This window comes from Somniosus microcephalus, chromosome 5, assembly GCF_052327205.1.
Source record: "Somniosus microcephalus isolate GS21.2 chromosome 5, FLI_Smic_1.0, whole genome shotgun sequence".
Taxonomy (NCBI): Eukaryota; Metazoa; Chordata; class Chondrichthyes; order Squaliformes; family Somniosidae; genus Somniosus; species Somniosus microcephalus.
The window spans coordinates 295,792,913-295,808,646 of record NC_140991.1 but is presented as its reverse complement, the minus strand read 5'-3'; the positions used below and the strand labels follow the sequence as shown (position 1 = coordinate 295,808,646).

The 15,734-nt window shown below is 47.0% G+C and overlaps 1 protein-coding gene across 3 annotated transcripts in view; it reads left to right on the top strand.

Annotated features, from left to right (window-relative positions):
- LOC147117821 (sodium-dependent neutral amino acid transporter B(0)AT3-like) overlaps nucleotides 1-15,734 on the top strand; it is a 76,417-nt gene that overhangs the window by 58,572 nt on the left and 2,111 nt on the right. For all 3 annotated transcript variants that reach the window (XM_085989170.1, XM_085989169.1, XM_085989168.1), the window contains one exon: nucleotides 6,824-6,986. In XM_085989170.1, the coding sequence (XP_085845296.1) occupies nucleotides 6,824-6,986 (163 nt within the window). The remainder of the gene's footprint in view (nucleotides 1-6,823; nucleotides 6,987-15,734) is intronic.

The following is a 15,734-nucleotide window of genomic DNA, read 5'->3' as shown; positions in this document are numbered from 1 at the left end:
GGAGAAGAGGAGGGGGGAAGAAGATACCACATCACTGCTTATCTCAGCTGGAGCTGCGATTGGATGCATACTGGAGCATTCGCGATGCTCGGGACGTCGTGAATAGTACGTTTACGGAGTTGGACACTCCGCAGGTAGAGGTTGAACAGGCAGAAAGGGAATGGGTGACCAACAGGCAGAGTACTAGGCGCAGGCAGGTAGTGCAGGGATCCCCTGTGGACATCCCCCTCTCAAACAGATACACCACTTTGAGTGCTGTTGGGGGGGATGGCTTACCAGAGGAAAGCAGCAGCAGCCAACTTCCTGGCACCAGGGGTGGCTCTGCTGCACAGGACGGGAGGAAAAAGAGGGGTAGAGCTATAGTAATAGGGGATTCTATTGTAAGGGGAATAGATAGGCGTTTCTGTGGCCGCAAACGAGACTCCAGGATGGTGTGTTGCCTCCCTGGTGCAAGGGTCAAGGATGTCTTGGAGCGGCTGCAGAACATCTTGGAAGGGGAGGGTGAACAGCCAGTTGTCGTGGTGCATATAGGCACCAACGATATAGGTAAAAAGCGGGATGAGGTCCTAAAAGCGGAATATAGGGAGTTAGGAGGTAAATTAAAAAATAGGACCTCAAAGGTATTAATCTCAGGATTACTACCAGTGCCACGTGCTAGTCAGAGTAGAAATAGAAGGATATTTCAGATGAATACGTGGCTAGAGGAATGGTGCAACGGGGAGGGATTGAAGTTCCTGGGACATTGGAACCGGTTCTGGGGGAGGTGGGACCAGTTCTAACTGGACGGTTTGCACCTGAGCAGGGCTGGAACCGATGTCCTAGGGGGAGGGTTTAAACTAAAATGGCAGGGGGTTGGGAACCTGAGCAGGGAGACAGAGGAAAGGGAAACGAGGATAAAAGCAAAAGATAAGAAGGAGAAAAACAAAAGTGGAAGTTAGAGAAATCAATGGTTTAAATCAAACGTGGCCACAGTAAATAATAATTCTAATAGGTCTAAGAGCGTTAAAAAAACAAGCCTGAAGGCTTTGTGTCTTAATGCTAGGAGCATTCGTAATAAGGTGGATGAATTGGCTGCACAAATAGAGGTAAACGAATATGATTTGGTTGGGATTATGGAAACATGGCCAAGGCTGGGAACTCAACATCCAGGGGTATTCGATATTCAGGAAAGATAGGCAAAAAGGAAAGGGAGGTGGGGTAGCATTATGGTTAAAGAAGGGATTAACACAATTGTAAGGAAGGATATTCGCTCTGATGATATGGAATCTGTATCGGTAGAATTGAGAAATACTAAGGGGCAAAAAACATTAGTGGGAGTGGTATATAGACCTCCAAACAGTAAGGCGGAGGTTGGGGATGGCATTAAAAGGGAAATTAAAGAAGCGTGCAATAAGGGCACTGCATTCATCATGGGTGACTTTAATCTACATATAGATTGGGCTAACCAAATTAGTAACAATACTGTGGAGGAGGAATTCCTGGAGTGTTTCCGGGATGGTTTCCTGGACCAATATGTCGAGGAACCAACCAGAGATCAGGCCATCTTAGACTGGGTATTATGTAACGAGAGAGGATTAATTAGCAATCTTGTTGTACGAGGCCCCATGGGTCGGAGCGATCATAATATGATCGAATTCTTCATTAAGATGGAGAATGAAGTAGTTGGCTCAGAGACTAGGGTCCTCAATTTAAATAAAGGAAACTACGATGGTCTGAGGTGCGAGTTGGGTAGGATTGATTGGGGAATGTCACTCAAAGGGTTGACGGTGGATAGACAATGGCAAACATTCAAAGACCGAATGGATGAATTACAGAATTTGTTCATCCCAGTTTGGCATAAAAATAAAACAAAAAAGGTGACTCAACCGTGGCTAACAAGGGAAATTAGGGATAGCATAAGATCCAAGGAGAGGACATATAAATTGGCCAGAAAAAGCAATAATCCTGAGGATTGGGAGCAGTTTAGGGTTCAACAAAGGAGGACAAAGGGATTAATTAAGAAGGGGAATATAGAATATGAGAGTAAGCTTGCAGGGAACATAAAAACTGACTGTAAAAGCTTTTATAGATATGTGAAGAGAAAAAGATTGCTGAAGTCAAGCATAGGTCCCTTGCAGTCAGAATCAGGAGAATTTATAATGGGGAACAAAGAAATGGCAGACCAACTAAATACATATTTTGGTTCTGTCTTCACAAAGGAGGACACAAATAACCTTCCAGAGATGCCGGGGAACATAGGGTCTGATGAAAGGGTGGAACTGAAAGAAATCAGTATTTGTAGGGAAATGGTGTTAGGAAAATTGATGGGACTGAAGGCCGATAAATCCCCAGGGCCTGATAATCTACATCCTAGGGTACTTAAGGAAGTGGCCCTAGAAATAGTAGATGCATTGCTGGTCATCTTCCAGAACTCGATAACTCTGGAACAGTACCCATGGATTGGAGGGTAGCTAATGTTACCCCACTATTCAAAAAAGGTGGTAGAGAAAAAGCGGGGAATTATAGACCGGTAAGCCTGACATCGGTAGTGGGGAAAATGCTAGAGTCCATTATAAATGATGTAATAGCAGAGCACTTGGAAAGCAGTGACAGGATCGGACAAAGTCAACATGGATTTACAAATGGTAAATCGTGCTTGACTAATCTACTGGAATTTTTTGAGGATGTAACTGGTAAAATAGATAAGGGAGAACCAGTGGATGTGGTGTATTTGGACTTTTAGAAGGCTTTCGATAAGGTCCCGCATAAGAGATTAGCGTGCAAAATTAAGGCACGTGGGATTGGGGGCAAGGTATTGACTTGGATAGAGAACTGGTTGGCGGATAGAAAGCAAAGAGTTGGAATAAACGGGTCGTTTTCCGAGTGGCAGGCAGTGACTAGTGGGGTACCGCAAGGATCGGTCCTAGGACCCCAAATGTTCACAATATATATTAAATGATGATCTGGACGAGGGAATTGGATGTAATATCTCCAAATTTGCAGACGACACAAAGCTGGGTGGGAGGGTAAGCTGTGAGGAGGATGTCGTGAAACTCCAGTACGATTTGGACAGGTTGGGTGATTGGGCAGAAACATGGCAAATGCACTATAATGTGGATAAATGTGAGGTTATCCACTTTGGTGGCAAAAACAGGAAGGCAGATTATTATTTGAATGGCAATAGATTGGGAGAAGGGGAAGTGCAAAGAGACCTGGGTGTTCTTGTGCACCAGTCGCTGAAGGTAAGCATGCAGGTGCAGCAGGCGGTTAAGAAGGCAAATGGTATGTTGGCCTTCGTAGCAAGAGGGTTCGAGTACAGGAACAAGGATGTCTTGCTGCAGTTGTACAGGGCCTTGGTGAGACCACACCTTGAGTATTGTGTGCAGTTTTGGTCGCCTTATCTGAGGAAGGACGTTCTTGCCATGGAAGGAGTGCAGCGAAGATTCACCAGGCTGATACCTGGGATGGCAGGAATGACATATGAGGAGAGATTGTGTCGATTGGGCTTATACTCACTGGAGTTTAGAAGATTGAGAGGGGATCTCATCGAAACCTATAAAATTCTGTCAGGCCTGGACAGACTAGATGCAGGAAGGATGTTTCCGATGGCAGGGGAGTCCAGAACCAGGGGTCATAGTCTACGGATAAGGGGTAAGCCATTTATGACTGCGATGAGGAGGAATTTCTTCACCCAGAGAGTGGTGAACCTGTGGAATTCTCTGCCACAGAGGGCAGTGGAGGCCAGTTCATTAAATATATTCAAGAAGGAGTTGGATATATTTCTTAAGGCTAAAGGGATCAAGGGATATGGGGAGAAGGCAGGGACAGGGTAATGAATTTGGATGATCAGCCATGATCTCACTGAATGGCGGAGCAGGCTCGAGGGGCCGAATGGCCTACTCCTGCTTCTATCTTCTATGTTTCACCTGCAGGCAACAGCTCCGATACTGGCACGACGCATTCTTTAAAGGCTACTATAGTAGCGGGATCTGCACAGGTTGAGGCACCAGGGACGAGTGAGCTGCAGCAAGACCAGGTGGAAAGGGTAGCTCGGGGGCCAGCTCCCTGTAGGGCAAGTTCTGCTGCACAGGACTTAGATGAAGGCTTCAATGGGGAGGCCTTTAGAAGAAGGGTGATAGGCATGCACACGGAGATGATAGGTGCAATGGCAAGCGTGCCAGAGAGCCTCTCGTCAATGGTAAGGAGCGTGGAGGAGCCCACCTCCAACATTGCACAGAGCTCTGCGCACACCATGGAGCCCATCATTTCTAGGCTGCAAAAGATGGTACATTCCCAGAGAGACCGTGGTGACCCAGACCTGATGCCGCATGTGATGGGTGATCTGGCAGCTTCCATTGCAGCACAGGCAGAAGTGACGCAATATCTCAGTGCTGTAATGCAGTCTATGCTTGGTGGCATCCATTCTCAGACTGCTCTCATGCAGTCTCAGCTTGATGCCATGCAAGCTCTGATTGCTACCATCGTGGCTGGGTCTACCACCATTGACTGGGGTTTTCACGGTGTCGCAGAAGGCCAGCAATCTGTGCTCCAGCAGATTGCTAGGGATGCTGAGGTGCTGCCCCAGGGGAGTGGCAGTGGGTCAGTGGAGCAGGAAGCTGCTGTCCTCTCTCAGGATGACAGCATTCCTGCTCCCACCACTGGCACTCCGCCATTGCCCTTGTTGCTGCCTGTCATCCAGCCAGCCCAGACTGCTGCCGCCCATGCTAAGGTGGTGCAGTCTACAGCCGGGCCTTCCAGGCCCAGAGCTGGTCGAGGGTGTCCTGTAAAGCCATCTGAAGTCTCCCGCACGGACACTCAGCTGCCTTCCTCCAGCCCTGCTGCAACCACTGGGCCAACACTTCGTAGCAGCACTAGAGTTGGCAAAGGCACATTAACGACAGGCACTAAGGGATTGCACAAGGGTGACTAGTTAATATTGTTGTTGTAAATGTGTTTTTTGATAAATTTATTAATTCAGTTTGTATTATTTTGTGGTGTCTCTCATTTCAGCTTGCACTGTGATATGGCCTGTGACAGGGATGGAATGATAGGGATGTGGTGAGCAATGGGGATCTGGGGTTTCATTTATTGGAACCGCAGTCTGATGAGGTTGTCACGGACCGCCCTTGCAGAAGGCCAATTGAGTGGCTGCCTCCTCCCTCGCTCCTGTTGTTCCTCATCCTCTTCGTCCTCCTCCTCCTCGCCCTCTTCCTCCTCCTCCTCGCCTTCTGAGGTGGTCCTGCAATCCCTGGTGGCAAGGGCTGGGCCCTCACGATGGCCAAGTTGTGGAGCATGCAGCAGACCACCATGAAATGGGACACCCCCTCAGGCGAGTACTGGAGGGCTCCTCCTGAGCGGTCAAGGCAGCGGAACCGTTGCTTGAGCACCCCGATGGTCTGCTCAATGATGTTCCTGGTGGCGGCATGACTCTCATTATATGAGTGCTGGGCAGGAGTGTTGGGGTTGCGGAGGGGAGTCATGAGCCAGGTGGAGAGCGGATAGCCCTTGTCTCTGAGCAGCCAGCCGTGAGCTTGACGTGGTGGCTGGAAGACTGCTGGCACACCGGTCTGGCGCAGGATGAAGGCATCGTGGCTGCTGCCAGGATAGCGGGCATTCGCATTGAGGATTCGCTGTCTGTGGTTGTACACTAACTGCACATTAAGTGAGTGGTAGTCTTTGCGGTTACAGAAGACCTCAGGATTATTATGCGGTGCCTGCAAAGCCACGTGGGTGCAGTCAATGGCCCCCTGCATCATGGGGAAGCCCACTATCCTGGCAAAGCCACATGCATGTTCGTCCTGCTTCTTTCTAGTGATGGGGAAGGAAATGTAGTCACTTCTCCTACCGTAGAGAGCCTCTGTGACCTCCCAGATGCAGCGATGGATGGTGAACTGCGAGATGTTAGCTATGTCTCCTGTTGCAGACTGGAAGGATCCGCTGGCGAAGCAATTGAGGGCGATGGTGACCTTGACTGCCACTGAGAGAACCATGGTCAGCCTGATCTGAGGCTGGAGGTCTGGTTGCAGGAGGGGGCAGAGTTATGTGACCACCTCCTTGCTGAAGCGGAGCCGTCTAATACACTGCTCCTCATTTAATTGGAGGTAGGAGAAGTGCTCTTGGAATAACCTCGGAGTGTAAGGCCTCCTGTTGAGAGCCCTGATGGCCCTTCTCCTCCCTCTGGCCACATGTTCCAATCTTTCTTGCTGCCTCCGCTCCCTCCGCAGTAGATCCTGGAGAGCGAGGTCAACTGCCAGTACAGCCCCCATTAACGTAACCAAGTGTAGCACTTTGATATGTTGTGAGAATAAATGTAACTAATTGTTAGTAGCCACAACATTCCTGATACTAAATAACCTTTAAGTGACTGTGCAACAGTGTAATTCAGTGTCAAACTGACAAGGAAGCAGTGAAACAGCACTAACATGACAGCTGCGACTCATTACTCATGATCCCTTTAAGTAGCGCCCCTGAAGCCGGCATCCGCCTGCTTGTGTCTCCCCTCCCTGTCACTGTCGGGACGAGGTGCTAAGTCAGGGGGGCGACAATGAGTTTTGTAGATCGGGCACCCAGTGAGCGTTGCCTACTCACTGACGTCACGATCTGCCTGGCGCTGAGGTCCCCGGCAGTAACTTGTCGCTGGGGGGGGGTGGCGGGGGAACACGGATTTGGCATGCATCGCTGGATTCGCCTCGCCCTGGCGCTACTGCATCAGCGCCCCATTAGCACCCCTGCCAGGTGCTAACTGGAGGCGCTAACCGACTGAATATTTCCCCCTTAGTATTTTTACTTGTTCTAAAGACACACATCAAAAATCTGACATCAAACTATTTTTCCTTTTTCTCAGATTCTGTGATGATTTGGAATTTATGACTGGTCGCCGACCCAACCTTTACTGGCATGTGACCTGGAGAGTTATCAGCCCTTTACTGCTGTTTTCAGTCTTTGTGGCCTATGTTGCTATCGAAGCACAGCATCACTTGTCGTATGAGGCATGGAACCCCAACTATGTATGTACCTTTCATATTGAAATACCTACTGCACTTGGCAGCAACTAGAATACGATTTTTAAAAAATCTTTCCATGAAGTATTCATTTTAATTAGTTCATCTTTAGTTTACTATTATTTCCATAAATCATATCATCCAAAATAACTGCAGTATTCAAACAAATAATATTGGGTGGCATAAGGGTAACTGATTTCAGAAAGCACAAAAATCCTATGGAATTTGTGTTGGGGTACTAATGGGACAGCCAAATTCTTCTATTGTCTAATGTACATATTGGAACCTTGATTCAATGGGTTATCACTAACTGTGCCTGGGAAGAACTCATGGATTTTTTTTCTAAGATTGAGACCTTCCCTGTAGCTGTCTCTTCAGCTCCAATCTTCTGTCACACTGCAGGTTCCCACCTGCTCTCTCGATGCTCATCTCTTACATCAGACACATTTCCTGCTCCTTCAATCCCCTTCCCACTAAACTCCCGCCCACTCTATTACCTTATCTAGCCCCCATACTAGCCCACATTGTTAATGGTGCTCTTTGTTCAGCCACCAACCCTCTCCTTCACAAAACTCTAATCAACATCCCACTCTTCAGAAAACAATCCACCATCTTCAACTACCATCTCACCTTTAACCTCCCTTTCTTCCCTAAGCTCCTCAAATGTGTCATTGCCATCCTGGCACAAAGTTCTAGTCTCCTAAAACTCCAATTGAATCCTTTCAATCTGCCTGCTGCCTTCTCACAGCACTGAGACTGCCCAAACCAAAGTCCTGTATGGCATCCTCTGTGACTGACCACAATGAGATACCCCACCGTCCCCCTGACCCTCTCCACACCATCATCCTCCATCGCTTTTTCCTCTGTTGTACAGCTGAGTGGGACTGCCCTTGTGGGCTTCTACCCCTACCTATCCAAACACAGGTTAGCACATTTCCAGCTATGGTTTCCCTTCTCACCCTCACACAGACAATCTCCAGAGTACCACAGGATTAGGCGTCGCCCCTTCCTTTTCCTGATCTACATGAGCACAGAGACCAGCTTCCATATGTATGCTAATGAGACTCTGTCCCTCTCTTCATTTGACCCGACAACCGCCTCTATTCTGTGAGACTGCCTGTCCAACGTCAAGTCACAGATAATGTAGTGTATGTACCTTTAAGAGCCCCTGTGTACTGTAATACCAGTAGTGACCACTCTGGTATATAAGCCTGTATAGCGTCTTGTATCTTTTAGTTCACCTCCAGACTTTGTTCAGTAAACACCTGTTAAACCAACTCCTGCATTCCGTGTCTCCATTAACACACGGATACAACAGTGGCGACGAATTGGAAACGGACTTACCTGCAATTCGGCAGCACCTCAAGGAGATCGATTCCTCAGGCGAAGGTCGAAGAAAAAAAAAAAAACTGTGGTTTCACCAGCTAATCGGGCTGGTGGCAGGTATTGCACTAATCCTTCCTGGGCGGCGGGCTGGGGCTCGATCGGGTGGCTCTGCAGCGGGGCCGAGCAGCGAGTCGGAAGGCGGAGGCAAACAGAGACGGAGGGTGGCGCACTCGGGAGACGGCCGGCGCTGCAAAGCAGGTCGGCATTCGGACCAAGCAGAGGGAGGGAAAAGTCCCAAAGAGTCCGGCGGGAACGAGTCTCCAACTATTAAAAATATCTGTGTAAATAAAAACCGCGGAGAACAGCGTTGTCAGCGGCGGGAAAGCGCGGGAGGCGCCATTTTTTCTCGGCAGGGAAGAAAGGAAAGCGCGGGAGACGCCATTTTTGATTTTCAGGATGCCTAAGACTGGCAATATTACTGCTTTCGATAGTGATATAGAGGATTGGACCACATATGTGGAAAGAGTGGAGGTATATTGCACAGCGAATGAAGTAGAGGATGATAAAAAGACATCGGTACTTCTAAATCTGATGGGCGTAAGGACATACGGGCTGTTACGAAACTTAATCACTCCAGCCAAACCGATGGACAGGAATTTTAAGGAGATTGTTGATACCCTACAGGAGCACTTAAACCCAACACCGCTGCTGATAGTGGAACGATTCAAATTCTTCAGGAGGAATCAGCGCAAGAATGAAAGTAACGCTGATTACCTCACCGAATTAAGAAAGCTGTCAAAGCACTGCCAATTCGGGGCAGGACTGGCAGATTCTCTACGAGACAAATTCGTCTGCGGTCGCCTAAGTGAAGGAACACAGAAAAGGCTACTTTCTGAGAAAGATTTGACACTGGACAAGGCTTTCAGTGTGGCTGTATCATACGAAGCAGCAGCAAGAGGAGCTGCAGAGATACAGCAAAAGCCACAGGACTTCGGCACCCATGAAATGACACGGGGTTTCGAGAGATGTTATCGCTGCGGCAGATCCACCCATGACCAGAGGGACTGCTGGTTCAAGGACAAAGCATGCAGGCAATGCGGAAAGATGGGACACATTGCACGTGTATGCCGATCTGGAAACAAAAAATCCACTGACAGAAAAAAAATCAATAAGGAAAAGTACAGAAAAGTACAAATGATGACGTCATACCTGAACGATTAAAAGACATCTTGGCTAACGCCAAAGAAGTGTTTCAACGGGAACTAGGAACCTTGAAAGGCGTCACCGCCTCAATAAAAGTGGAAGATGCGGCAATTCCCAAGTTTTTTAAGGCAAGGCCGGTGCCATACGCAATTCGTCCAGCAGTCGAGGCAGAGCTGGAGAATTTGGAAAAAGCAGGCGTGTTATCCAAGGTAGATTGGAGCGAGTGGGCAACACCCATCGTCCCGGTCATGAAGAAAACGTTGAATAATGATAAGTCTGAAGAACCGAGAAAAATTCGCATCTGTGGGGACTTCAAGGTGACTGTAAACCCGGTCCTTCACACGATGCAGTATCCTCTTCCGAGGATAGAAGATATTTTCGCCTCACTATCCGGAGGGAAACGTTTCACCAAAATTGACTTGGCACAGGCATATCTACAGATGGAGGTTGAGGAGGCCTCTAAAAAGTATCTCACGATAAACACACACAAAGGCCTGTACCAGTACAATCGACTGGTTTTCGGAGTAGCATCAGCTCCAGCTATCTGGCAAAGAGCTATGGAGCAAGTCCTGCAAGGGATTCTGGGGACTCAATGCTACCTAGACGACATCCTTTTAACAGGAGAAAACGACAACAAGCACCTTGCCAATTTGGAGCAGGTGCTCACTAGGCTGAGAGAACGGGGCCTATGAGCAAATCACCCCAAGTGCGAATTTTTTCCAGAAACAAATATCATATTGTGGCCATATAATTAACGACGAAGGGTTGCATAAGTCGCCTGAAAAAATTGAAGCGGTCATAAAAGCCCCAGCACCTGAAAATGTCTCACAATTAAGATCGTTCCTGGGATTGATAAATTACTATCATGAATTTTTACCGAACTTCTCAACTGTTCTGCACCCTCTTAACGCACTGCTACAAACAGGAGTAATTTGGAAATGGAGCGAAGACTGTAAACGTGCCTTCCATAAATGCAAAGGCTTGATCACGTCCAAGGAAGTGTTGGCTCATTACAACCCATCACTTCCAATCAGACTGGCGTGCGATGCATCCCCTTACGGCGTAGGAGCGGTATTATCGCATAGATTCCCCGATGGCTCGGAGCGGCCGATAGCTTTTGCGTCACGCTCATTGAACTCAGCTGAGCGTAACTATGCCCAGATCGACAGGGAAGCACTCAGCCTGGTGTGGGGAGTGAAGAAATTCAACCATTACCTACACGGACAAAAATTTACCTTGTTGACTGACCATCAACCCCTCGTCTCCATATTCAACCCTAAAAAGGGCGTTCCCATTATGACAGCGCAAAGGCTACAGAGGTGGTCCCTTTTCCTAGGGGCACACCAATATGACATAGAATACAAAGGATCAAAACAGCATGGGAATGCTGACGGTTTATCGCGCCTACCGTTGCCAACGGTAGAAGAGGCACCTACAGTGGACCCAGTGGAGATGTTCCACTCAACCATAGTAGAATGTCTACCAGTAACAAATTCTACCATTGAAAAGGAAACGAGAAATGACCCGACTCTCTCACGAGTCTACGATTTAATGGTGAAGGGATGGCCAGCACATGGCGAACCACTGTCGCCAGCATTCTCGCAAAGAAGAGAACAGCTGTCAGTGTGCCGAGGAACCTTGATGTGTGGATCCAGAGTGGTGATTCCACCCAAACTCCAGGATAAAGTGCTAAAGGAGCTTCACGAGGGGCATCTGGGTGGAGTGAAAATAAAGAACCTAGCCAGAGCGTTTGTGTGGTGGCCAGGTATCGATGGAGACATCGAAGAAATGACCAAGAGCTGTCTAGGATGCCAGAAGGTCCAAAACGCCCCACCACAAGCCCCTCTACATCCATGGGAGTGGCCCTCATCTCCATGGCAAAGGGTACATATCGACTTTGCTGGTCCATTTACGGACTCCGTGTTCTTAATCGCGGTTGATGCACACTCCAAGTGGCCGGAGGTAATAAAGATGTCCTCCACCACCACGGAAAAAACCATCACAGTATTAAGGACCATATTTGCCAGGAATGGGCTGCCTGAACAGATCTGTTCTGATAATGGACCGCAATTTGTGTCCGAAGAATTCAGGAAGTTCTTAAAAAACAATGGGGTTAAGCACTACACGTCCGCCCCATACCATCCCGCCACCAATGGATTAGCTGAAAGGTTTGTCCAGACCTTCAAGAGGGCCATAAAGGCCATGGGTAATGAAGACATAAATCTACAACATAAGGTAGACAACTTCTTGTTTGCATACAGGAATGCAACACATGTGGTTACAAACCAAACTCCCGCCATGATGTTTTTCAATAGAAGACTAAGATGCCGGCTGGATTTGATCAAGCCAAACATCAGAAGGGACGTAGAGAACCGGCAATTTCAAGGCATGAATGAAAGGCCAACTAGAACCTTCCAGATAGGTCAACAAGTTTTGGCCCGGGACTACCGTACCGAGAAATGGCAGCCTGGAACTATTTGCACACGACTAGGACCGCTGATGTATACCGTGGACATTGGTGAAAGCATAATAAGGCGCCATGCTGACCAGATCATAAAGTCATCCGAAAAGGGACAACCTACACAACTCTATACGCCTAATGATGAAGTAGAGATACCCATAGTATCTACCTCTGATCCGGTGATACTGGAACCAGATGAACCCGACACTGGCATTCAAGCCGAATCGACCTTGCCAAAAGAACCTACTACACCACCGAAAACTACTACACCACCGAGGCGTTATCCGGAAACATGTTAATTAATGATTACTTAAAATGTTATGTACTAATTATCTAAAAGGGGAGGAATTGTAGTGTATGTACCTTTTTAAGCGCCCATGTACTGTAATACCAGTAGTGACCACTCGGGTATATAAGCCTGTATAGCGTCTTGTGTCTTTTAGTTCACCTCCAGACTTTGTTCAGTAAACACCTGTTAAACCAACTCCTGCATTCTGTGTCTCCATTAACACACGGATACAACAGATAAGTCAAAGTTACCTCCCACTGAGCACTGCGAGGACCAGCTCTATAGTTTTTGATCTTCACCATAAACTCCACAGTCACTCACTTAATCAGCTGAGCCAGTTCAAGTTGAACCAGAGCATACACCGTGGCATCTTGTTTCACCCAGAGCTTAGCTTCAAACCCTGTATCATATCCATCACCAAGACCTCCAGAACACTGTGCGCCTTCACTCGATTTCAACCTCATCACCACTGAAACTCTTATCCACACTTTGGAGAAATGATGTCCAGACCAGTGTCTTCCTTTCTGGCCTCCCATCCTTCAGAATATGTCCAAAACTGAGCTGCCCTGTCCTTACCCATCGTGCTCCCTATTCCCCGACACATGAAATTTAAAAACCACATCATTATTCTCATCTTCAACGCCCTCTACATCCTTGGCCCAGCCTATTTCTGCAACCTCCAACCGAATATCGCCTTCTACGCCCTTTGGCCTCTCCTGAGCAATAGTCAAGTTTAAAACTTCCATTAATACCACATTTTTCTTCTCATCATCCTCTAGGATCTGCATATACATACATTCCTCTGTTCAAAGTTATTACAGTTGGAATCATAGAACCTTACAGCCCAGAAGGTGGCACTTTGACAGAGCTATCCAATGAATCCTTCCGCCCCGCTCTTTCCCCCGTAGGCCTTCAATTTTCCTTCTCAAGCGTATATACAATTCCCTTTTCAAAGTTATTATTGAATCAATCTCCACCACCCTTTCAGGCAGTTCTCCTCATCTCCCCTCTGGTTCTTTTGCCAATTATCTTAAATCTGTGTCCTCTAGTTACCGACCCACCCACCAGTGGAAACCTTATTTAATCGATGAAAACCTTTCATAATTTTAAACACTTCTATGAATTCTCACCTTAACTGTCTGGTCTAAGGTGCACAGTCCCAGCTTCGCTAGTTTCCTTTACGCCTTTTCCAAGGCCTAACGTGTGGTGCTCAGAATTGGACACAACACTCCAGCTAAGGCTGAACCAGTGATTTATGAAGGTTTACCATATCTTCCTTGCGTTTGTCTTCTCTGCCTCTATTTATAAAGCCAAGAATCCCACGTGTTTTTTTTAAAACCGCTTTTCAACTTGTCCTGCCACCTTCGAAGATTTGTGTACGTAAATTTCTTATTTTCCTTATCCGTTCTAAAATGCCTATATCTTGGTGTATTTAGCTCCCAGTCTTGCTCAGCCTGCAGTCAGGTATTTCATTTCTAACATATTATACGCCTCCATCTACTAGTTCGCCCTCTCCACCTACTGCCACACTTGCCTCTGTCACATTACCAACTTGTTTAATAATTAAAAAAAGAACATCCTACCTTTATGCTATCTATTTTAAAGTCTTGCCCTTCCCTTGCCACTGGCTTGTTAGTCAACACCTTCCCTCACTGCTCCATTTACCTTCTCTGTGAAGACACTGTTACTAATGGAGTGAAGTCCATCCCATCTGTACACCTCCTTCCCCAGAACTCAAATCATTGTCCTAGGAATGTGAAATCTTCCCTCTACTACATCTCTCAAAGCCACATATTGAAGAATCTAATCTGCTTCTTTCCAACTGGCCTAGCTCTTGGCAACAGGAGTAATCCTGAAATGACTATTCTTGAGCTCCTGCTCTTTGATCTAGCACCTAAAACTTCAAATTCCCTTTGCTAGACCTCCATCTTATTTTTTAAGTCATTGCTTCATGAGAGTTTTGGCTACCCTCTTTCCTCTTCCCAGAAGCTTTTTCACCCACCCTCAAAATATCATAAATTGAATGTGTAGGCAACCATTGTGGGTAAGTTATTGCCATGTTGACATAAGCCCGACAAGTTGTGCCAGTCCATGAGCTGCTCCCCTTCTTTATCTAACAGGACCTAAAACACATTTTTACCAATTCTAATCAAATACATGCTAAGAAGCAATTAATTTGGAGGGAGTTAAAGTCTGTAATTAAAGGGATTCAATGGGGTAGGTTGCAAATAGTTGAATAACAAGTTACATTTATATATAATGCCTGCAATGTAGAAAATTTCCAAAAGCACATTAGAGCATGGAGAAAAACAAATGGACAAAGAAACAGATGCTGAGCCATGGAGGGCGTGTTAAAAGAGGTGACCAAAATGCGATTGAAAAGATGGTTTATGAGAAGGATTTTAAAAGCAGAGAGAGAAGTGGAGAGGTTGAGAGTTGGAGCTCCAGAGTACCTGAGGCGACTGAAGGCTCTGCCACCAATAGTGGGACATGGAGGGGGTGGGGCTGGGGAAGTAGAAAGACGGATAAAAGGATTTAGGGTCCAGGTACTTGCTAGCAGTAAAAGCTAGCTCGCTGGTTCAAAAAGGTTAATGAGATGCTAGGTTTCATCACATGAGGCACTGAATAGAAAAACAAGGAAATACCGCGATAACAACAGAAGACACTGGAAAAACTCAGCAGGCCAGGCAACATCCGTGGAGAGAGAAATAGAGTCAACGTTTCAGGTCGAAACCCTTCCTCAGAACTGAGAAAAAAAGGCAGGAAATGAAACAGATTAAAAGGCAGTTTGGGGGCTGGGAAATGGGGGAGGGGGTGAAAGAAGAGACATTAAGAGATAGTCAAGGTGAGACGAGATGGTAATAGGTCTGACGTAGGCGCTTATCTGAGGCCTTGTCTCAGTTTGAACCCCGCAGGGTGTCAAAGTTTTGTTTTCTTTGTTCAGTCCCCTCCTACAGGAAGGAATGATCGCCGCCGATCATTTTTAGTTACTCCCATGTCGGTTTGGCTACACCGATGTGTCGCCGGCAGGACAACGTTATGGTACGACCCGCCATGGCTCACAACTCAAAAGAAGCCATAGCTACTTGTAAATACCGTTACACTTACGGAGTGCTGATCAGATCTCATTCGGAGCATCACTTGGGTTCTCCAACTTACAGAGGATGTCCTGGCCTTGGAGAAAGTCCAACAGTGGTTTGCCAGGCTGATATCTGGGAAGAAAATACTTAGCTACGATGAGACTGAGTAAAAGTAATTATCTTCTACAGGGCCTTTGGTGAGACCACACCTGGAGTACTGTGCAGAGTTCTGGTCTCCTTATCTAAGGAAGGATATACTTGCCTTGGAGGCGGTGCAACAAAGGTTCACTAGTTTGATTCCTATGATGAGAGATTGTGTAGAATGGGCCGATACTCTCTGGAGTTTAGAAGAATGAGAGGTGATCTCATTGAAATATACAAGATTCTGAAGGGGA